Source organism: Hemicordylus capensis, chromosome 4 (genome assembly GCF_027244095.1).
Source record: "Hemicordylus capensis ecotype Gifberg chromosome 4, rHemCap1.1.pri, whole genome shotgun sequence".
Lineage (NCBI taxonomy): Eukaryota > Metazoa > Chordata > Lepidosauria > Squamata > Cordylidae > Hemicordylus > Hemicordylus capensis.
In genome coordinates this window covers 94,578,778-94,602,352 of record NC_069660.1, presented here as the reverse complement: position 1 = coordinate 94,602,352, position 23,575 = coordinate 94,578,778, and the positions used below count along the sequence as shown (strand labels likewise).

Sequence of the window (23,575 nt, the reverse complement as noted above, 5' to 3'; positions counted from 1 at the left end):
ATAACAGATGCAAGAGCCCCCTGTGTCAGTAGCCAAACATTCCCTCTGTGAGAAAGACCCAATTTTCTTTAAACTTGACCAGATCTGAGTGAAGCTGACAAAAGAATTTCACTTTTACCAATCTCTAGTCAGAATGGGAAGAGTCTAAAACAGCTCCACTGCAGATACAGTCTCCTTGGTTGTATGGAGTGTACTGTAATGTCCACTCAGGATGACAATGTAGAACCCTGCCTGCATGAATATCTTCTGCCATCCTGTGTGGGCATTGAGTACATTCCATACAACCAAGGAGACTGTATCTGAAGTTTACTTCCAGTCTCACAGTCCCATCAGGAACAGCAGCATGCTGAAGCAGGGGAAATTTCAACATCCCCTCTCCACAAAATATGGGATATGCTGCTGTGACATCTCATTTGGAAACTCCCCATGTTTTGTGACAACTGAACTAAAAAAACAGCTTTTTAAAAAGCATGCCTCCCCAGAACAATTGTACAAACTCCATTTCAGCATTAATGTAAACTAGTTCAACGAAAATAAGCTTTCAGTCATCTTAAGTGCCATCTTTGGACATGCCTTTTATTTTTTACAATAACGCCTAGAAGCACTTGAAATATATCCCCCCTTCCAAGTACAAAAATAGTTTATATGTACATTCCCAAAACAATGTAGTTCAGAAGGCCTGCTGGCTATATACAGTGCAACTGACTAGCACATGCACAGTTGCCTCACATACAAGTATGTGCAAGCACCTCATGAAAACTGACTGACACAAGGAACTGTTGGAGACTAATCCAATATTTTATGTGCCCTGTATTAGAACAAATGAAAGTTCCCTTTCCCAGGAGCATCAACACTATCTTTTCCCTCCCGGCTCCCACCTTAAAGTTTGTCCTCCTTAGGATGCGTATGCAAGAGACAGCATTGCTTCACTGCTGGTGGCATGAACAAACTGAACTGACAATATGGTCGACAGATTAGACAGGAGCACAAATGCTTTAAAGCCTCCATTTGTGCTGTCCTTGACTTCTTTGTCAGTCATCACACAAAGCTAGTGATGTGCAGACAGACTCCAGCTTAAGTCCTGCGTGAGTCCCTCAAAGTGACTTGCAAGCGGGGGAACATTGAAAGGATGGTGTTTCCCTTGTCAGAAGGCAAGTTACAAATTAGATCTACTTGAATTCCAGTCAGAGATGCCATACAAGCATCCTCAGTTGTAGACAGCAGTAATCTTACTAAGGACCAAGTTGATCAGCGATGCCTGTGAAAGGATAAGTCATCACCAGAAGCACAGCTTCTGAAAAATCACAGGTTGACGTTACAGCTGTGCCCTCAGTTATCCATTTGATTTGGCTTGTAGCTCCTTCAAGTGTTTAGGTTTCCCATAATACAGCAGATGAGTATCCATATAAGCTAGTATTTCAGTTGTTAGATACTGGACATCTGGATCACTCTGGTCATTTTCTTTGATATTATGCAAGTGCTGTAGTCCATTCTCTTCCAGCAACATAGCACAATATCTGGCAGCTAAAGAGAAACAAGAATTCAGTCACTAAAAAACTTGATAACTTTGTTAAAATATTGGTGCTTTTAGTAGGGCTGGGTCAAACTTTTGTTGACAAACAAGTCAAACTATTCTCATGTCATCCTATTTGAGATCTCTTTACAGAAAAGAAAAATGCCCTTGAACACACACTCAGGTCAGTTATTCTGTATTTTTGAGCTGAAACACATTTGGAGAGGTTTATCACCATGATTTTTGCCAAAGAACCAAAGGCTGGAGTGTACCTGAATAATATCTCCCTTACATAAAGACAAGATTGTCTATACATACTGGGGATGTGAATCAGCCGGTTTGGTGGCAGCACATTGTTTTTTTAAAACCTTTAAGCAGGAGGGAGGGTGCTCTTATCCCCACCCCTGCCAGCGTTGTGCCAAAAATTGCTGGAGGGGGGCTTGTAGTTGGCATTTAAACTGTTGTAGAAATTTCCTTCAGAAATTTAACTTAGCAGCAGTTTACTGTGGGATACATATGAACATATGCTGAAGTAGAGGCACATTCCAGATTAGCTGCTGAGGCAATTGTAGATTAGTGTTAAACACAAGGCCAGACTCCACAGAACCTTTAAACTAATGAGTTCATGGGGACCTTGAATTTCAAATGGAATTTTTGGATAGTTCCTCTTTTAGTCTTCTCTAGAATATACTGTATATCTGTCGGTCATGTATTTGAGTCCACAAACATCAAGACACTCTAACTGAGAATGCTGTAGTTCAGTTCAAACACACCACCAAGTCAACTTGGCAATTGGGAATATCGCTGAGGGTTCACACACTCATTAGTTCCCTCTTACGTGCAATTTCCCTCCATTTCCCAGTTTTCACCAGTCATTGTTTCCTGCAATGTCCAAATTGATTAGCGCTAACTTGCAAACCCACTTCAAAACCATGGCTTTGCAACAGGCTGCTAACTTTAATATGCCAGTTCAGACATCGCAACAAACTATGGTTAGCAAAAGCCAAGAAGAAAAGAAAACCTGCACATAGGAAGGAAGGAAAAGGGATGCATGAGCCTAGGAAGCAGCTTCTAATAAGCTATCATTTAGTGTTGTGTCTGGATTGGAGACAATATGAATTTTCATCTTCAACTAAAGAAGTTAAATTGACCTTTGTTCCAATAGGAACACAATTAGCTTGAAAATGAAAATGCTTATTAAAAGATGAATACATACGTGTTTTGCAACAGATGTGCAGGATAGCCCATGCTGCCCAAATCTGTATTCCAGGTAACGCAAAGCAGTCAAGCAAAGGGTAGAAAGGCTTGAGGGATCTAGGAATTGAAGGATAATCACTTTGCATATTTATCCAAATAAATGTGCTGTCGCATCACGTAAGAATCCATTTGCAGATACACAAAGGTGGCACCATCACTGTCAAATAAAAACCTCAGATATGTAGTGATACTTAGGATGTCAACTATACTGAAAATGTTACCACCACAGACCTCCTTTGATACTGCAATGCAGGCTATCTGTACATACAGTATTGATTACTAAAGCCACAACTCAACATTCACTTGGAGATAATGGCCAATATCCAGACTAACATCACACACATGAACATTGGGGGTTAGTTAGAAAGGGCAGTGGGGGCTATGCCCCCCTCCCCACAAGCAAACAAATGCACTTATTAAGAAGGGAAATTTACAGTCTAATCAAGAGAGAGTGCCATTTTCTCCAAAGAGAAGGGACCTTGCTTCAACCCCTCCTCCCTGCTGCGTTGGAGACTCCTCTCTTTCATGATTGGCCAGAAAAGGTACCAGTCAAGCTATCCAGTCTTCTGATTGTTTGGAGGGTCCCCTAAGCATCACCCCCCCCCAAGAAAAATACACTGATTGCCACAACCTGTGGTGTGTGTCCCCCCACCAACCTTTCGCTCCCAAAATGAAATAAAAGCGAATACAGGCTGATTGCTACAGCCTGTCTAAAAACAATTTTAAATGTTTTTTCCCCTCAAGGGGGCATTTACTGACTGTTCCTGCACAGTGGGGTTCTCTTTTCCCCCCTTTGCACCCTGCCCCATCCTCTAGCTACCCCCTTTCCCTTCTGATTCCCAGTGGGGATTTCTTTTCCTTTTTTTTTGGCATTCCCCCAACTCCAGCTCTCCGTTTTCCCTTTTGTTGCCCAGCTGAGAGCAGCTACTTGCGTAGGTTAGCTTTCTGTGTTTGCACTGGCAATGAATGGGGTGCTCGATGTTCCTAGAAAGAACTGGGGTGTACTAGAATGAATGACAAGAATGCCCACTGAAAACTGGATGCTTCCTGTCTGGCCTCTACAGAAATAAATGCATTCGTTTTTAGTATATCCTTTCATAACGATAGGATAATAGCAAAATAAGATACATAAAACAATACAAGTCAAAGAGAGCCAGCAACTATTGTATAACAAAGCTTATGATTAGTATCTCTTCTCTCCTATTTCTGTGACCCCCCCCCCCCCCCGCTACTTCAGTGACCTGCAGCCTCTACTGCACATGAAAGAACATGTGCAATTGCAGGGCTTGGGGAGAAGAAGAAGGGGGGAAGATTTTCACTGATCCCCCATTTTTTCTCTGCAGCCACCTATGTCTCTAAGGTTCTCACAATCCTCAGACACTATTTCAGGAGGCAAAAAGGGAAAATCAACAGAGATAATCCTTTCTCCACTGTGTATGCAAAACATTCTTCCACATGCATATTAGTCTGGATGTTGCCAAGATGGGCCTTTGCTCACTGGTTTCTATACATGTAGATCTCTATGCCAATGTGCAAATATCTGATGGGGATCTCCAGGATTATTATGGACTAAGTGGGTTGCTGCAAACCCAATCCCCCATGAAATTCATACAGGGCTAAAACAATCCCCCATGAAATTCATACAGGGCTACAGCTGGCAGAAGCTTTACCAAGATACACACAAGCATCTAAAATCAACAGTATAAAGAACATAAGATGCTAGAACTATTTTGTAGCAGTGGAGGAACAAAAGAGACTAATGTTTTAAACGTATCATAATAATTTTTATGTTGCTTTCTACTAGAGTGCAAAGACCATAATTTTAAATGTAAGAATGCCTGCTCACTTAGACTCAATGCATTCACATGAGACAACTGGGAATGTCTTAACCATGGTCCAGAAATCAGGAATGGGCCACAAGATCATATGGTCTATCCCTACCAGCTTTGCCTAAACTTTAAAGGGGGCTTAGACCTGTTCTCCATGAATTGGTCTGGTGGTTATAGGTCACCTCCGGCCTCAGAAGCTAGATGCCTCTAAATACGAGTTGCAGGGAAGCAACAGCAAGAGAGAGGGCATGCCCTCACCTCTTGCCTGTAGGCTTCTCAGAGGCATCCGGTGGGCCACTCTGTGAAACAGGATGTTGGACTGGATGGGCCTTCGGCCTGATCCAGCAGGGCTGTTCTTATGTTCTTGCCACTTCTCTGGTTCAAATTGTCAATCCACCCCTTTCGCAGCAATTCCTTTACATCAGTACCATTGTCAGTCACAGCTAATGCAATCTTGATTTTCTCTCAATCAGAGTTTGCTAGCCAGCTTCAGACCCTAAGAGGAACTCTGATTAACATTAACAATGCTTAAAGCTGGTCTAGGCATCCCAGTTTAATGTCCAGATGCCATGGCTCCCTGACACTGGGAATTTGTCAAGTCCTGAATAAACATTAGCAAGCACACAGCAGCATTTGAGCTCCATGTAGCACTCCTTGCCTTGTCCAGCACAAATTATTATGCATATCAAACAGCTATTACTTTCTGAGCAACACTTTCCATAATGGTCTTGTTTGACAGACAAATAACTATAAATGTATCTTAATGAGTGTTATACCTATAGGCTGGCAGTGCTACCATCTTGCATTCTGGCGTTGGCCACTTCAACAAGGCTGAGTGCTGTAGAAGAGAAAACAAAGTGTTTCAATCTTCAATAAAAATCTGAAAATGTTCAAAATAATTATTGCATATCATAATGGTCACCATACCAGTTTTTCAATAAGGGATCTTCTTTGGGTTTGACTCAGTGTCCAAGCTTGTTCACCTTTGGATAGTAAATTAGCAATAATCCCAGCTGAAAAGTAGCTAACTTCCATCTCAACGCTGCTCAACAATTCAGAGATGTGCTCTATGAAGTCTTTCTGCATTAACTTGGGATGCAGCTCTCTTACTTCTGCTACATTGTTCTATAAGACAGGGCGGGGGGAGGAATATTAAAAAGTTAAAATAGAGTGATTATTCATTGGAATTATTGTTAAAGTAAATAATCTCTAAATGAAGGAGATTATTCTTTTTCTGTTCCATTCCTTATTCCTTTTCTGTTCCATTCAGAAACGTCATGCATTTCTAACCAGCACAGAATTGTATGTATGTATTTTGGTGTAGAATATTCACTCTAGGCTGCAACTTGAGGAAAATTTCTATTGTATCACAAGCACCTTGGGGGTGGGGATAAAGGTAAAGTGTGCTGTCGAGTTGGTGTTGACTCCTGGCGCCCAGAGAGCCCTATGGTTGTCTTTGCCAGAATACAGGAGGGGTTTACCATTGCCATCTCCCGCGCAGTATGAGATGATGCCTTTCAGTATCTCCCTATATCGCTGGTGCCCCATATAGGTGTTCTCCATGGTCTGGGGAAGTGGGGGTACTTTTACTTATTCAGTTAGCTTCCCTGGCTTCTTTATTTTTTTTTAAATGAACAATACTATTTTCAGTTTACAGCACTTAATTTTCATCTTACCAGGAGGCCAAGAACTTTATGTTGTGTAGAAGAGTCAGATGGGAAAGACTGTCAAGAGAAACATACATAGCTATTAAGCTTATGTAAAAACAGTATTAATTTGTCAACTGGTCAGAGAGCTACCATATTTACCTTTAAAACTCTCATGAAAAGCTCCAATCCTTTATTGTCAATGAAGTGCCTACATGTAGTTGGAGCCTCGTCTGTAAGATTCCAAAGTGCACTGAGTGTAAAATGGAAGGTCGTATCCAATTCATTCTGATTTGTTTTCTGTTCAACTATTTCAAGAAGTTTCTGTAAAGAAAGGACAAGGCCACTAACACCATAATATTCTCATAATATGGGAAGTTACAACACTGCACTCTCCTCTCCCTCTCCCCTTAATATTCTTGTAATACTATGGGAAACAGACACACAATGACTCACCCCAACAACAATGTAGAACTCTGCAGTGAGTTGTGCTGCTTGCTCATCTGAAAGCTGAAAACAATCGAGATGATATTTTAAATTCATACCCACAAGTGCTGCTAAAAATAAAGGTGCATTAGATCAAAGAGAAATGATGTACCTTAAGTGCTAGGATGGAAATTATATTAACTGCAATTCTTTGTATATGCTGATTTTCCTGATTACAAAGCCACTGAACAACAAATTTGGCAGCTGCAAACCTGCAAATTTGAAAGAAGTTTCAGAGAATATACTTGCAAACTTTAAGCAGGCCACAGTGAAGGAACAAAAGTAATAAAAAAGCTGTCCTTTTTCACCATCACGTTTTTAATCAGATGTTTATTCCATGGGGCAGAATCCAGACTAAGATGTGTGCGAGTGGAACACTTCTGCTCATCCACAGGGAGGAAGGGCAACTTTTGCCAATCCCCCTTTCTCTCTGCATCTTCCCGTGACTACTGAAAATATGTTCCTGAAGTCCCCCAACCCTGTCCACCAGGCACAGGGGGCTGGTGGGGAGGTGGAATCAGCAGAAGCTGCCTCTCCTTCCCATGCACAAGTGGAAATAGTCAACTTGTGCAAATCTTAGTCTGAATGCCACACACTGTCTTCAGGGAAACTGAAGAGAGTACACCCTTGCCTAACTACTAGGGGTATGCATGAAACCACATGGCCTGGTTTGGTTTTGGCCCCCTTCATGACCCAGGCCACACAGGGTTCCACTGCACAGGTGCAGCAGCCTCCAAAATGGCTGCCGCACCAGGGAATAGGCCCAGAAAGGGCTCAAGATGCCCAGATCGGGCGATTTTTAGGAAAAGCAAGGCTGGCGGGGGCGGGGGGGGAGGGAACATCTGCAGATCTCCCACCACCTTGGAGAAGCCCCCCAGAGGGGTAAGTTTAAAGAAAAAAAGAATATTTTTAAAGCTTGACGAACCCCCGAACTGGGATGGGTGTTCATTCGGGGTTGAGCTGAACCGGGGGTGGTTCAGCTCACCCCGAACTGAACCGGTTTGATGTCGAACCAGTTTGGATTCAAGCCGGTTTGCACACCCCACTAACTACAAAAAACTAGTTTCTTTCGTATGCAGAAATATAGAGACGACAATCAAATTGACTACACCTAGAAGAGTACTTAAGAATGAGATGTTCCAAGGCCAAATCCATGACCGAGATACTACTGCTTTTATGCAATATAGCCCTGGTCAGCAATTTGTTTTAATAGGGGACACAGTTTGAGTTGAGCAAGGATCAAGGCAATGGATGATTCACTTCTGCAACGAACACATAGACCAAGGATTATTTAATCTCTCCATGCTTCTTCATCAGTATGAGCAGCAAAAGCTTGAGCAGAACCCTTGTCTTACCCATTCACTCCAGAATATGAGCGGCTGCCTTATACCAAGTGAACTACTGGTCCACCTGGTTCATTATTGTCTGCTCTGATTGGCAATACTATTCTAAGTTCTCAGGCAGATGTCTTTTCCACTCCTCTTGCCCTCAAACAGTTGAACTGGAGATGCCAGAGATTGAATCCAAGATCTTCAGGTCCGTTTCACATACTGTAATTGTTTGAATTTAGGTTTAAAGTTTGTAACTGACAGTTTGATTGTGTGAACTCACAACCAGGTGGGAACTGCAGATTCATCTTGGGACACAAACCAATATTGGTTATCTTGGCGCAGGTTCACACAATCGTGCTAATGTTGGTTAGACTTAAACCTAAATGATTCTGTGAAGCAGGCCTCAGTATGAAGAGCTTTGCCACTGAGCTATCACCTCTCCCAGGCATATGCAAAGGAATCTTTGAGCCTTTCCCAAGGATGAGCAGCAATAAAGGCACTATCAGAGTTATGGACCGTAGCTGCTTAATCCCATTGGCCTGTGTCTAGGCTTGTATCTAACCCAATGCACAACATAAGGAAAAATGACAGAAGAGCATATGTGGCATTCCACATGGTTGCCTTCATACTTAGACCAGTCCCTCCTCATTAGCATGCCACCTACTTGAGTCGTAGATTTCTGATGCACATGCTCAGCAATGCATGAGACAACCCAACTACATGGAATGCCAAGGAGAAGATTTAGCCCAGCTGGTGTCATGTTTAAACTGGATCTTGGTGTGAGTAAATGAGGGGAGATCTTTACCAAAGCCTCTGTTACTCCTCCAAGTGGGAGAAGAGGGGATAAAAAACAACAACTTTGTGTATCAGATTGAGTATGCATACAAGAAAGGAGAGATCACTGAAATCAGGGGACTATGTTAAAGCCAAATGAAGAACCCTGTGCGTTAGGGCCTACATGCCTCACCTTGCTGTATAGAATCCAACTAGAGTGTCACTTGCCTGTTAAATGGAACATCTTGTAGGATCCTTACACTGGATAATGAAAGAAGGCAGTTCTTCTGAAGCTGAGAGAAGGAGGGAAGAGTTCAATATCACAATGTCCTATATCCTAAAACTAGGATTTAAATTATTACAGTATTTGTGAAATAGGTGATCCAAGAGTATGTGTGTGGTGGTGGGGCCTTTTTAATGGTTTGTATATATATATCTCTTATCTACAATGAACTTACATGAAATTTATATAATGAACATATGAATTATATTTATATAATGAATATAATGATATATGGCTATACCACAACATCCTCGAGAAAATATTTAAGATGCAGACTAGGAAAAAGATACTATGTTAAATCGGGTACTGCTTGAATATTTAAAAAAGGAAATTCTTGGTTTGCAGAAGTTTGAGAATTTTTGCAAGAGACAGGTTGCTCCCACCATCCCCATCAATATTTAAAATACAGCCTTGAGTGTTTTCATGTATTCTTTCAAACATAGGCTAGTATTATGAATGCTGCGATTGTTTTTTAGCTGCTTGTCTCATTTCCTTTGGGTGTTTCCTTTGCTTTTATATTTTATAGTTTTTTACTGTTATATTAGCTGCTTTGAAAAATTAAAGTGGGATATAAATTTTTAAATTAGTAATTGTGGTCTCTCAACTCATTGTGTCCATTTTACTTCCCCCCCACACCTTTTATTTGAAGTTCCAAGTATTTCCAGCATTTGAAAACAAACCTTATCCAAATTATGTTAGGAACAACTAACCTGAGGAATAACTTTGTTTAATAGTTATGATTTGATGAAACATGCCAAGTGGGTGAGATGTAAATATCATTTACTTCTAAATAAAATTTTCACTCTCTAAAAGAGAGACAATAAGGTCTCAATGAGAAATTAACTACTATCAAATAGAACATTTTCAGAAATAGCAATGCATCTCATCTATGCCATGAGGGAAAAGAACAGAGTTTTGATTTTTCAGCATTAGGGCACTTGAGAAATAAGGCAATTTCTGAGCTGTATCTGACAGAATCTTGAATTTTCTCAAGCCACAGAAACTGGAAATTCTTGAGGGTTTTGTAGAAATAGTATGCTAAATGGACAAAGGGAAATGTATGGTGTAATGGAAGAGTGAATAGCATAACATGCAAAAGGGGAATAACTGTGTGAATATTATTCAAGTCTATGTCTATATCACACATCCTTATGTACAGTGGCCAACATGCTCCACAGTGCTACAAGCATGACCCTCAGGGACATATTCCTGGAAGCTAAAATGTACTTTTAGAGGGAGGAAAGAGCAATGAATATTGCTCCCTGCCATCAACAATCAGCTGTGCAACAAGCCTTTGGCCAAGTTCCACAACAGCCTCCTTGCGAGGGTGCAGCTCTTGTTCTGTGCTCATAGTGCTGCAGAAAATGTCAGCCAGTATATATGTTTCGTTAAAGGTGGAAGAGAAGAGAGCATTCCAATATTAATTTTGCCCAATTTTCTCAGCAAACTTCTCATCAATAAGCTTTTGTGTTGGTAAAGTAGAATTTGTAGTGTCTGCTCTCTTATTAGAAGGGATGAATTATAACTATGTCCTACACCCTTACCTGCTGTTGCTCAGGAAAGGTTTCCATAGCCTTGAGGAGTAACTGGATTACATCAGAGAGTAAACGAATAGGCATGCCTGCTGCTAGGCCTTGTCTAGTTAAGTTAAGGGCACAGGCACTAGCAGTTAGCTGTACTGCCAAGTCCAGAGGATGATTCCTCATTCCAATAATCACGAGCTGCAATATGAAATACAAAGACAACAAATTTAATACTACACATATTGGAGGGAAAAGTCCAACAAAAACTAAACACATGGGAATAAGCAGGTTTCTATGTCTTCCGGAGTACAGATAAGCAGCTAACAGACTTCAGCTGCAGAAAAACACAGATTCAGGTTTCAAAGATTCAAGTTAGTTATATTTATCAATACCTTGCAGGCAATTATTTCTTTCAAGTTATCATTTTTACCTTTAGGATTTCAGGCTTTGTAATTCTCATAAAACATGTCTGAGTAAAAAGATGAAAGAAGGCTTCCTTTACAAAGCACGCCCTTTCACTGTAGCGTTTCAAAGCTTCCAAAATCTGGGTTTCATTTTCTCCTCCAGATACCTTTTAACATAAAGAATCCATTATTTTATTTACCGGGCTCAGAATTTGTTCAATTTCTAATTAATTCAGTAATAGATAATTTTTCTGAGAAACTATAAGGTATGCCAGGCACAATCACTCAGACATAGTAAGTGTGTGTGTCTCACATGGTTATTTAGCAGAGGAATTTCAAAGGACAACTACAGAGTGAGATGGTTGAATTAGAAATTATCAAAACATTTTATTGTATTCACACATTTGAATCAGGAGTATGGGTTCATATCACACTTCGGTGTTAATAGAACTTGGTAATTCTTTGTTTTTGTTAACAATTGTAGTTAGTTGGCACTGTACTTATCTTATTTAAATAGAGTTCACTCAGACTACCTCATATATTTCATAGCCATTTGGCTTCACTGTTTACATGTTCCCTCCCTCCCCATCTCTGCACAAGTGTATGTATGCAACACACCCTTACCAACAGAAGATAACATGGATCTGATGAAGTGGACTGTAACCTAAGGACCCTATAGTACAATAAAACAGGTTAGTCTAAGGAGCCACAAGACACACTGTTGTTTTTGCTACTAAAGACTAAAGCCGCTACCCATCTGTAAGTAGAGACCATTCTTGTGTTTATAACCGAATACTTCCAATGAAGCATCAGGATAACGCAAAAGGACTATCACACTGGATAAGAAAATGGGTGCCACAGAGTTGTCATGCCATCACCTCTCACTTCTGAGGATCTGGAAGAGGTTGAGCTACATTTAGATATACGGAAACATGCTTTAAGTCTAGCCTGGACCTAGACAGATGAGCCTGTGTATTCTATAAAATGCTCCAGAGCTGATTCCAGTGCTTCATCAGTTGTCTTACTTCACGGGCTAGAGTACTCCACCCTATGCACTGCACACCGACAGTTCATATAATAGGAGTGCCATTCTTCCTTTCAACAGCTTTTCACTACTCTCAGGAAGAGGTTGTTGCTAGAAGTGTCACTTTTACATCAGACTGAACCCAGTGCAGCCTGTTCCCATTATGTTGGAAATGTAGCTGTACAGTCTCTCCCAAGAGACAGATTTAAAGTTTTGTTAGAAGGTAGCTCCATTTTGTGTGGACAACGACTCAGCATTTTCTACTGAGTGGCAGTTTAGGGTCAGAGATTGAAAACCAGTGGCTTTTTCTTAGGGGAAGATTCACATTAATCCTTGCTTTTTTATTTTAAACTCATTCATAGAGCATTTTGAATACTAAAAGAGATTTATGCAAGTTGCTTGTTACAAATCAACCTACAAACTGGGATTAGAATTGGATTTCCAATCTGGTAAAAAAGTAAAGTAGTATGATCTACAATGTTAGTTTGTAGAATATTTAAAAATTCAAACCTTCAAGGTACCCTCTCCTGAAAGGAATTCTGTGTATCCAGCTTCCGTACCAAGCAACCCCACAAACCGCATTGTTGGCCGCTGTTTGACAAATGCTTCTACAGCTTCATCAGTAATGTATTTACACCCGGAAATGTCCAAAGACACAAGATTGGGCAGAATATCTTTCTGTCCTAGCAAACAAAAAGCAATATCCGACGTGGAATGCTGTTCATCTGAGATATCAAGGTGATTCAAATACTTTAACTCTCTTATAATATCCAAGAACTTTGGTGTAGGCATTTTCAAACACTTCAAACTATGCATAATTAGAGACTTGAGTCGATCCTTACAGGCAAGGAGTGAAGTTATATCTGTGACAGAGGTGTTTGATATATCCAGGCTTTCTAATCTTGGCAGGGAAGCAACCTCTGCTAAATCTTCATCGCGGAAGAGCACATTGGTAATGCTTAAGGAACGAAGACCAGACAACTGACTAAAGCACCTTTCATAGGGATTTGTGGGGGAGAGAGTTAATGAGTCTAAGACAAGGCACTGAAGATTGGTTTGGATCCATGTACTGCTGCCCAGTCCACTCACAACATCTGCAACAGTAACAGCTTCATTCACCCCTGCAGCATCAAGTTCTACCAGTTTATGATGGCAGAAAGCTTTTTGGAAGGACTGAGCCGAGATCTTTGCTTTGCGGATACAAGCTTGCTTCAAACACATTTGGTTGCCTCGGAAAATGCCCACTGTCCCATCAGTCAACAGCTCTGTTAGGGAAGGAAAAACAAGTCTATATCAGAGTAAAGAAACCTAATGAAATCTGGTCAGTGACTTCATATTATAGGTTCCATTAATACTCCTTGCACCACTATTGAACAAATGATCTGGGCTGTGTATTGTGCACCCTAGCTGTCACATCTGCAACAAATAAGTGCTATGCAAATTATGCAATTTGCACACTCTAAACCTGCATGCCATATATTTGTTGTGATAACTTGTAGCTTTGGTGCTTTTTAGTTTACATTTATTTATTCCACTTTGTGGAATAAATAAATAAAATAAATAAAAATCACTATGATGGTGGTTTATGGGAGAGCTAAGTAGCATATTGAAAGTAACTAATGATTACTAGAAATCAAAAAGTTTGTTGTTTATCTATACATAGCGGTGAAGCCAGTTTCATAGTCAAGACATTTTAATTTTTCTCTTTATTCAGTTCCTTCCTTGCCCCTTGCAAACCATCATACAGGCAAAGCTCACCATGCATGGTCCTGACATCCACGATAGGGCAACTGACACCCGACCTTGGTATATGTGTGAACCAAAAAGGTTAAAAACTGTGTATCCGTGGTTTTGGGTTGGCTGGAAATGACCTTGAAAGTCATTTCCGGCTGCCATTTTGTGGCTCATTTGTTGTTGTTGTTTTAAATTCCTGTGATTTTTCACAGAAAAAATGGCACATTTGGGACTTCCTGGGGTGTGTGTGTGTGTGTGGCATTGCTGGACAGCTGGAGACTTTCAGATCACAGTATGGCACTTTACTTCTGCCTCTTTTCACTGATTTTTGCCATTTTCCCCAGCCTCCAGGAACCTAAACCACCCCCCTTCCCATTGCTTTAATGCTTCGTTATCCGCGGTTCCATTATCCGTGGCTGTAGCAGAGAACGGAACTCCCATGGATAACAAAGTCCACCTGTACAGTTTTTGTTCAATACAGGGCAAATACTTCAGATATGAAAAAATAGTTATTCTATTATGATTAATCATAATATAGACATGGGTAATCATACCTATGAGTGTATAGAAGTACAATGCACAGTGAACAAACATTGTGTGTAACAACAACCCTATGTTCAGAACACAAATGCTTAATGTTCCGTCATTGCTGGCCCAGGAATATCTGTTACCTCGATATGCCATTGTCTGCAGTAATCTATCAGCCACTTCTTGAGGAAGTCTTTCAGATTCTTTCAAGCATAAGGACCCATCTGGTCTTTCTGTACAAAATTTCCTCAAGTCAGCAACCAAGGCATTCAAGCAGATGTCAACTAGAGAGTATGGAGATGCTTCAGCCTACCATCAGAGGGGAAAAAAAGTCTAAATACCTATAATGAAGTGAAGGCTGTGCATGTGCACACACACAGACACAGTCTTTAGGCATAGAACAAGAACTATTATGCATTGTCCCAAAAGGAAAAGTACCGTATTTTTCGGACCATAAGATGCACCGGACCATAAGACGCACCCAGTTTTTAGACTGACCGCCCTCCCGGATTAGGGGCCGAATCGGCCCAAGCTACCGTACTGCCACCGCCGCCGACCGCCCGCCCTCCCTCCCAGCTGCCCGAGTCCTCACCACCACGCGGGCTGATCAGGGACCCGCAATTGGAGAAGGAGAGAGGAGCTCGCAAACAGAGCTCCTCTCTCTGCAAAGCCTCGGCCTGAACTGGCGCTTTGGGCGCAAAGGACACCTGGGAACTCCCGGCCCCCAATCCGGGCAGGCGGCCGGCCGGCGGCGGCAGTACAGTAGCTTGGGCCGATTCGGCCCCCAATCTGGGCGGGCGGGCGACAGAATTCGGACCATAAGACGCACCCTCATTTTCCCCCCACTTTTGGAGGGGAAAAAGTGCGTCTTATGGTCCGAAAAATACGGAAGTTCAGATTATATAGTGTTTACTCTCAGATTGACTACATTGCCAAATCATATTTTCATTAACTGGGGGTAAAATGAATTTCCTGGCCACAACCTTAGAGTACTGAATTTGACCTTGCAGCAAGACTATCCCCCTCACCTACATATGGCATGAGCCACCTAATGGTGCAGCGGGGAAATGACTAGACTAGCAAGCCAGAGGTTGCTGGTTCAAATCCCCACTGGTATGTTTCCCCAGACTATGGGGAACACCTATATCAGGCAGCAGCAATATAGGAAGATGCCGAAAGACATCATCTCATACTGCATGGGAGGATGCAAGGGTAAACCCTGCCTGTGGTGTTGTTATTTTTATTTTTACATTTTATATCCTGCTCTTCCTTCAAGGAGCCCAGAGAGGTGTACTACGTACTTGAGTTTCTCCTCATAACAACCCTGTGAAGTAGGTTAGGCTGAGAGAGAAGTGACTGGCCCAGAGTCACCCAGCTAGTATCATGGCTGAATGGGGATTTGAACTCGGGTCTCCCCGGTCCTAGTCCAGCACTCTAACCACTACACCACGCTGGCTCTCTTCTTCCAAAGACAACCACAGGGCTCTGTGGGTGCCAGGAGTCAAAACTGACTTGACAGCACACTTGACCTTAAGGGGCAACCCACACATTAAAGAAGGAGATAGACCCATGGTCACCAGGAGTTGACACCAACTCGACAGCACACTTTACCTTTACATAGGGCACACTGTGAGTCAGTTCTGAGCTAACACTTCTTTAATAAAATAGCATTATGCTTTTAATCCAGAAAGCCTCATTTATTCTGTGCATGTTCAGAAATCCCACTCCTTCACACTTTCCAGAACAGAGCCTTGACACAAATCACAGGGGTCAGGGGTCAGCACCTGACTCAAAGTTAAGCCCTACAAAGAACCCATCCTCTCCTAAGCCTAACTTTTCTATTCTTTTGGACAGAAGCCTGGAAGTCTTAGTATATTTACATGATCAAAAGTCAAAGACCTACAAATTTTATCCTCAACACAGAAAAGGTCATTCTAAATGAGCAAAGAGGCATCTTTTTGAAGTGGCAGCTCTCTTATATTAGCAAGCGGGGACAACTACTTCCCCTACTCATTGAAACATAGCATTCCTCCCAGTGGTGGCTGCTGGTACCTCCCTTGTGTTGCTTTTTAGATTGTAAGGCTCTTCGGGACAGAGAACCACTGTTCCCTCCAAGGCATGCACGTGTGCGCACTCACACATTTTCTGATGTCCACTCAGTTAATTTTAGATCCTGCTCAGGTTGAATCAGGAAGGCCCCACTCTGAATGTATGCGCGCACACACTGCCTTGATACTGCCGCCCAGAACAAAACTCATTCTGCACCCAGATGAAAAAAATGAGAGAGAACACTGCAGGGAACCATTTTAGAATTCCTTTGGCTGCATAAACCACTTGAAGAACTTTTTTTTTGTTGAAAAGCAACATAACTATTCTCAGCAATAAATAAGGATCTCCCTACATCTGGGGAATGGTGGCAGTGCCACCACTGGACAAAGCACGCTTTTCCTGAACAACTGAGGCATATGACAAGAGTTTATACTCTCCCCTAGTCTTCTCTGCCGTCTATAACTTACTCTAAGCATTCTTTTGCTTCCCAACCCGGACCCCTTCAAGCCACAGCACCTCCTGTCACCTCCTCTGCCTTACTCTCATTATCTTCCACTAACCCCGTTCTTTCTTTAGCTCTAGCAGTTTCCCAGTTCTCACTCCTCCCCTGACACCCTCCCCGCTCTCTTCATTCACCTGCACAGCAGGACAGTCTCCGCAGATAGTTAGCGGGGCTCGTTGCCGGTTCTGGATATGCAGAAACCGCACCATTGCAGCAGGACACCAGGATGAACTCAGAGAGACAGAAAAGCAGAGAAACAACCGGAAGCCGGGCGACCAGCATCCGGAAGCTACGCAGCACAGAGAAAAGAAAAGGAGTACTTTCTATCCGCCGGTGTAGCAACATTCTCTCGTACTTCTCAACGCACCCTTAGTTAAGCGCATGCGCTTCTAGGGAGACCAAGCCTCTCTTATCGATTGCAGAGCAACGGATGCATGATGGTGGCGTCTTAGAAAAGGGTTGAACCAACTTTTGCGTGCAAGTGCAGTCTCTCAGCTTAGCTCTGATTTCGCTAGCTCTTTTATTGGCGAATTAGGCTAGGGTAGAGAGCAACAAGGACGGGCGGCTACCAATACCCCATACACAAGATGGTTCAGTTCCATGACTTTTCATTATTAGGGTCGCTTAACCCATGACTTTTTATACACAGAAATAATCTCTGTAATAACCGTTTGTGGTCGTCCCTAGAGAAGTCTCTACTTTATCACATGTACACTTTACATGGCTCAGGAAGCGGAGGTATTTATCAGCCTCTCAAGCTACTTGTATTATATACGAGAAGTCCCATATCTGGCAAAAAAAGTCTGTTGTCTCATATGGGACTCCGTTTTCCCGGTATTATTTGCATTGAGCCCTTTGAAGTCTGGTGAAGTCCATATATTATAATGTGAAAGAAACAACAAAGTTAACAAAAGCAGCCCCAATTATTCTGCAAACTTCCAGGAGCAATTGACTTAGTTTATTTGCATCTTGCAAGTTGCTAATCGTTTACTTATCTGATGTAAATATACCCACAGACTCCTGCTGACTCACCACTTCTGGCAGATAAAGCAGGTTTTCAGTGATAGCCACGGCAAGATGGAGCAGAGATGTATATAGATAGTGTGTGTAGACCTGGGTGATTCTCTTAATTTTTCACCTGACACTTGCTCCATGTCTAAGTGGGATGGTCTGTGTTAACAAGAAGCTTTATGAAATCATGGGGCTTGTGCTGTTTTGTTGTTTTGCAAATGCATTGCTACTCAGGCGTCTGATTACCCCTGGGATGTCCTTATTTTCCTATTTAGATGCATGGGAAAATAGGGACACGTTGGTAGATTCAATTGGCTAACTCCAGGTATCAGGATCATGAAAAGCATGCAAGTGATAACTACTGGGTTGCTCGTGTGTGAAGCCTATCATTACTGGCTAACAATGCTTCTCTTTCTAGAAAACAAAATTGCATCACACTGGGTTCTACTAAGTTATCAACTAGTTTAAGTAGAAAGTGGTTAAAAACATATACAGCACTGCTTCTCAGGCTCTATTACCCTCAAAGCCACATACTCTCCCCCTTGTGTCCTTTATTCCGGGAATGGAATGTTGGCAAAATGGAATGTTGGCAGGGCTTGGGTTACCATCAGACCCTTATTAGCAGGGCTGTCCCTTATTTCAGCCCAAAATTGTCTGTCCCTTACGGAACACCATTTGATCCTTATGGAATGCCAGATCAATCAATTATTTTCAGTAACAGCAAAATAAAGGTGATGATTATGAGCAGTATTCAAAGAAAAACAGGTTCTGGGTAAAAACATAGGAACATAGGAAACTGCCATATACTGAGTCAGACCATTGGTTTATCTAGTTCAGTACTGTCTTCACAGACTGGCAGCGGCTTCTCCAAGGTTGCAGGCAGGAATCTCTCTTAGCCCTATCTTGGAGAAGCCAGGGAGGGAACTTGAAACCTTCTGCTCTTCCCTGAGCGGCTTCATCCCCTGAGGGGAATATCTTACAGTGCTCACATGTGGTCTCCCATTCATATGCAACCAGGGCAGACCCTGCTTAGCTATGGAGACAAGTCATGCTTGCTACCACAAGACCAGCTCTCCTCTCCAGAAAAGCCAGAATGGGCCGGAATAACCCCTTAAAAATCAAACTGGATCCCCAAAAAACAGAGGGATGTGTTAGAGACACTGGAGAACAATATTTTAGCACTGAAATATTTCCAATATTACATTTTATTAACCCCTTCAGAGCTAAAAATGGACCAGAGCAGCCCAGAAAGTCCTGCAAAAGCTTGGGCTATTGTACTTTTATTAACCCCTTCAGAAGCAGAATGTCAAATGGCTTGAAACAACCCAGAATGGCCCCTAACAGTCAAGCTGCAGTCCCAAAAACAGTGGAATGGGCTGTAAAGACTGGAAAATATTGCAGCACTAAAATATTTTCAATCATGCACCTTTATGAACCCCTTCAGTGCCAAAAATGGACCAGAACAGCACAATGGCCTGAAACAGTCTGGAACAGCATCGAAACTGTCAAACTGCATGCTAAAAACATTGGAATAGGCTGCAGGTCAAACCCAATTTCAAGACACCCATTTGCAGAAATGCACCGCAAGGGTCACCATCTACTATCAAATTCCTGTCTTTGGCAGTAGAAGAGTACAGGTCTTCTTGGTCCTTGTGCTTAATGGGGAAACTGCGCAAGAAAGCAAAGGAAGACACAATGGTCCTTTGCCAAGGTGTATGTCAGGACCGGTATAGTCTGTCCTGTCTTGAGATAACTGAAGTTCCTCATGGAATATACAAATGTCCAAAGTACTGACATAAATGACAAAGGAATTTTTTTTAAGAGATTACACTCTTTACCTTTACACAGCTTCCATTATAATGGAATTTAGTAGTGATGCTAACAGAATTAGAAACACTTTGTTTTTAATAATGCTAAGAATAAAGGATTTTCTCAGCATAAAAAATTAGTTGCCGGCATTGCTGTTCTAGTTATATTCCTTGGTTCATGTTTTCAAAGGAATGCAACTTCAGATACTATGCTATATCTTTGGAACAATTAAAGATCTTTGAAATATATCAAAGCGTGTATTTCTTATTTGTAAATAGATCCATATCTCATAAAAGTATATAGCACTTAACATAGTCATAGAATCAAGAAATGGGTTGAAAGGCAGTTGGGTGCTGTTCCAGGCTGGTTCAGGTCACTGCACTGTTCTGGTCATTGTTTTGCACTGAGAAAGGGTTCATAAAAGTGCAAGATTTAAACATATTTAAGCACTACGATATTCTTCTCCACTGTCCGTAGCGCATTCCACTGTTTTGGGGATGCAGCTTGACTATTAGCGGGCCATTCTGGGCTGTTTCAGGCCATTGTGCTGTTCCAGTCCAGTTTTGGCACTGAAGAGGTTCATAAAAGTGCAAGATTGGCTGGCAAGAAGCTGTAGCTCAGTGGCAGGACACATAGTTTTACATGCAGAAGATTCAAGGTACAATCCCAAGCATCTCCAAATGCTTGGAGGAGGCTGGAAAAGCCCCTTCAAGTCAGCATAGGCATTATTGACCTAAGTGGACCAATGGTTTGACTTCATCTTACCTCTTTGTATCTCAAGGTCACATACTGTCTTTACCTGAATCCAAGACTAGTTTTTTCTATGTTCTTTGATGTCGAATTTGTGTGTGTGTGTGTGTGTGGGGGGTCATCTTAAATTCAGGGTTATCTTTCTTTTGGGCAACTAGTATAACTTAGATTTAATCTATTATTTTTAAGGGGGTTGTTGTAAACCCAGGTTCGTCTTCTATTCAGTTAAATTACTGGTAGGAATTAACAACTCTTATTTTGTAGAAACTGTCGTTGCCCCCCTATTCAAAAAGCAGACACTAAGTGGGAAGGATCAGACAGTTATGCACAAGTTGAGTTTGCAAGTTTTTGCTACTGTGGCTACTAAAAATCAGATGCAATTTTATAGATACAGTTGCATTTATACAGCGATTTATATACAAAGGTTGTTTATTGTTATTTTGCTATTAGTAGCAATGGTTTGTATTATCTGGGTTTTTTATGGCTTATGGCTGAAATAATTTTCTATTTTATCATTGCCTATGAACTTCCATCCTATCATAGTCCTAGAGTACATATCCTTTTTTTTTTTTTTTTTTAAGTAGGAAAGCTACCTTTTCCCCTTTCTTTTTACATAGTGGAGCACTATTTCACCTTCAATTTCCTTTCAGAATAGGATGCCCACATTAGTGGGAACAAACAAGGGAACTTTCAACCAGCCCCATTTACTTACATACATACATGCACCTACTGTAGATGCTTCTTCTGCCTCAAAGCTACTGTACTTTTTATCCATTATATTAGGTCAGGCTATACAGCATCCACATCATGGGAGAGTAGGGAAAGTCTGGGATTTCTTCAAATTTGTGAAGCAAGTTATAGATCAATACCGTAGAAGTTTAGCTCACAGTATCACTTGCTTTCCTTCAGCTCTACTTTACACCAAACATCAGGGTGTTGCTGTAATCTCCATTTCATTTCACAGATCACACACACATACACACACAGGCACCAGAGGACACTTTTAAACCATGGAAAGTTTTATGTAAAACTTTAATACTCCACACAACAATGTAATTTACACCAGACTTTACATGGGATGTTGGATGAGATTTTGTATGGTGGTGCCTTGCACATAAAGTTCACTGCACAAATACTGACAAAGTATTTACGAGAAACAGCAAAGCAATTAATAGTCTGTCATAAATAAGTTGATTAGATATCCTTGGTCTCGTACAATCCCATAGGGTGAGGAAGTTCTTCTCACTTTAGCAAACCTTTTGGTGGAGAGCTTCAGTTTTCCTACTCTTCTGTTAAACATACACTTTTGTTTAATCAAGTGTAATAGCAGAGTTTTTCTTTCTTACTTAATTGCAATTTCCCTCCTATGCCTGTGGCTCCCTTAAAACAGAACCTATGTTACTTCCTATAAGCAGATTCTCATCATAGTATATTGGGGTAAATAAACTGTTGATTCAAAACTCAGGTGCCCCTGTGGGGGGAAAGTATTTGAAACATGAAATGAAGCTGAAGCCTCCATATGGGTTTCCAAAGGTCCCTGGAGGGAAAAAATCCCTGGTCACCTTACTCATAAGATATTGTGTTTTAATGTGTGGACAAATGACATTGTTTGAAGCTGGAAAGTGTTGACTTTACAAGTTCTAGTCAAATACTGAGTTGGTGAACAGCTCTATTTAAACACAACTATTCTGAAGGAATGAAGCAAGCAGGAACGACTTTTGGGACCTGAACTCACAAATTCATAGAGGTTTCATTTTGGATGTGCATTTGAACTGTACAATCTCCACTTTTTCACAGCCAGCGGTGATCCTATAGACATGACCAGTTTAGGAATATGTCCTAGATCCTCATGAAAACCCTTAACTGCAGAGACCATTAAAGGCAACATTTGCCAGCCATGAGCTGTACCTGTTTCCACAACTGTTGGCAAAGAGCTTTAATGGTGATCACTGTAACAGAAGTTATTCCAACTAGAGATACTTCATAAGGGATTATTAGAGGATAATTTACATGCCTATTCCCTGTTATTTTTCTTTTAATTTGGCTTAGTGTCTGACAAGCTTTAACAAGGAGGTGGCCTCCCATGCCGCAAAATATGTTTTTCTAAACTATCTAAGATAGAGACAGCAATTCGCTGAACATCTGGATCAGTCTGGCTGTTTTCCTTGATGTTATACAAGTGATGCAATCCACCTTCATCAATTAACATGCTGCAGTACCTTGCCGCTGAAACAAGAGAAAAAGACAAATTCAGTGAGGTTAATGTCCCTGGCGTTTAGTTGCCTGTTCCCATCATTTTCCAGATAAGCAGAATTTAAATCCAAAAGGACAACTGCAAAGAGATTTAGCAAAATCATGTTATGAACTGTAGCTGTAGCAAGCGGTCCTCATTTTTTCTCCATATTTTTCTTCCTTTTTGCAGAGGTGGCAGGCACAAAGCCACCATTAGGCGTGCTCTCACTTGGCACATGCAGACACTAAATGACCTGCTTCAAGACCAGAAACGGTTGCTTGCACACTCCCTGACTCAGCTATGTGATGAAGAGGAGACAGAACATGTGCTAAGCGCCCACTCTTCTAGAGGTGATTGAATGACAGCACGGTAAGTACTGGCTAGACTTCCCTCATGCTGCTCTCTTGTCTCCCAGGACTAGAAGAGGTGGGAAAGGGGCTGAACAAGCATTCACTTGCATTCCAGCCCCAGCTCCTTGCTCTTCCTAACTATCTCTTTCCAACACAGAGAATCCTCTCGTTTCCCTCTAGTCCAGTTTTGACAGACAGGCATGCCAATATTATTTTGTGTTGCTATCAACCTCCACAATCATAACGCCCCTAGCTCTGCCCCTACCACCCTAAATATTAACGTTCTGTTGCTCTCATAATCCAATCCCCTTTATATTAGATCCCTGTAGTTCTGAGAGACTAATTTAAATAGATATTAATTTTACTTTCCCACCTGGGAGTGAGGGAACATTTAATGCCAGTTCTGCTTATGCGTTCTAGTCAAGTGCTCGCACCCAACTGGCCATATTTATCAGCATTATTCATCACATTTGCATCCTGCTTTTCTTCCATGAAGTTCAAGACAGCATGCATGGGGCTCTCTCATTTCACCCTCAAAG

General features: G+C 41.6%; 2 protein-coding genes and 1 long non-coding RNA gene across 5 annotated transcripts in view; 1 reads left to right on the top strand and 2 right to left on the bottom strand.

The window, feature by feature from the left end:
- Positions 1-550: 550 nt before the first annotated feature.
- Positions 551-17,317, bottom strand: LOC128322730 (protein zyg-11 homolog B-like). The gene is made up of 14 exons (XM_053244581.1): positions 17,018-17,317; positions 14,476-14,641; positions 12,581-13,335; positions 11,073-11,213; positions 10,664-10,840; positions 9,065-9,129; positions 6,844-6,943; positions 6,702-6,755; positions 6,408-6,569; positions 6,276-6,323; positions 5,527-5,724; positions 5,376-5,437; positions 2,730-2,827; positions 551-1,524 (listed from the first exon to the last, which is right to left on the bottom strand). Exons 1-14 carry the CDS (start codon positions 17,090-17,092, stop codon positions 1,334-1,336), a joined length of 2,292 nt encoding a protein of 763 aa, XP_053100556.1. The 5' UTR covers positions 17,093-17,317; the 3' UTR covers positions 551-1,333.
- Positions 17,106-23,575, top strand: part of LOC128322737 (uncharacterized) — a 42,072-nt gene continuing 35,602 nt past the window's right edge. The window contains exons 1-2 of the long non-coding RNA XR_008305929.1: positions 17,106-17,621; positions 22,876-23,055. This is a non-coding gene — a long non-coding RNA (uncharacterized LOC128322737). The remainder of the gene's footprint in view (positions 17,622-22,875; positions 23,056-23,575) is intronic.
- ZYG11B (zyg-11 family member B, cell cycle regulator) overlaps positions 21,452-23,575 on the bottom strand; it is a 53,697-nt gene continuing 51,573 nt past the window's right edge. For all 3 annotated transcript variants that reach the window (XM_053244585.1, XM_053244583.1, XM_053244584.1), the window contains one exon: positions 21,452-22,679. In XM_053244585.1, the coding sequence (XP_053100560.1) occupies positions 22,516-22,679 (164 nt within the window). In that variant the 3' untranslated portion in view covers positions 21,452-22,515. The remainder of the gene's footprint in view (positions 22,680-23,575) is intronic.

Coding starts and splice junctions, on each gene's coding strand:
- LOC128322730 (XM_053244581.1), bottom strand. CDS start 17,092: ATGGTGCGGTTTCTGCATATCCAGAACCGGCAACGAGCCCCGCTAACT. Junction 5,438..5,526: donor GATCCCTTATTGAAAAACTG/GTATGGTGACCA, acceptor TCTCTTCTACAG/CACTCAGCCTTGTTGAAGTG. Junction 1,525..2,729: donor GCACATCTGTTGCAAAACAC/GTATGTATTCAT, acceptor GTTTCTCTTTAG/CTGCCAGATATTGTGCTATG.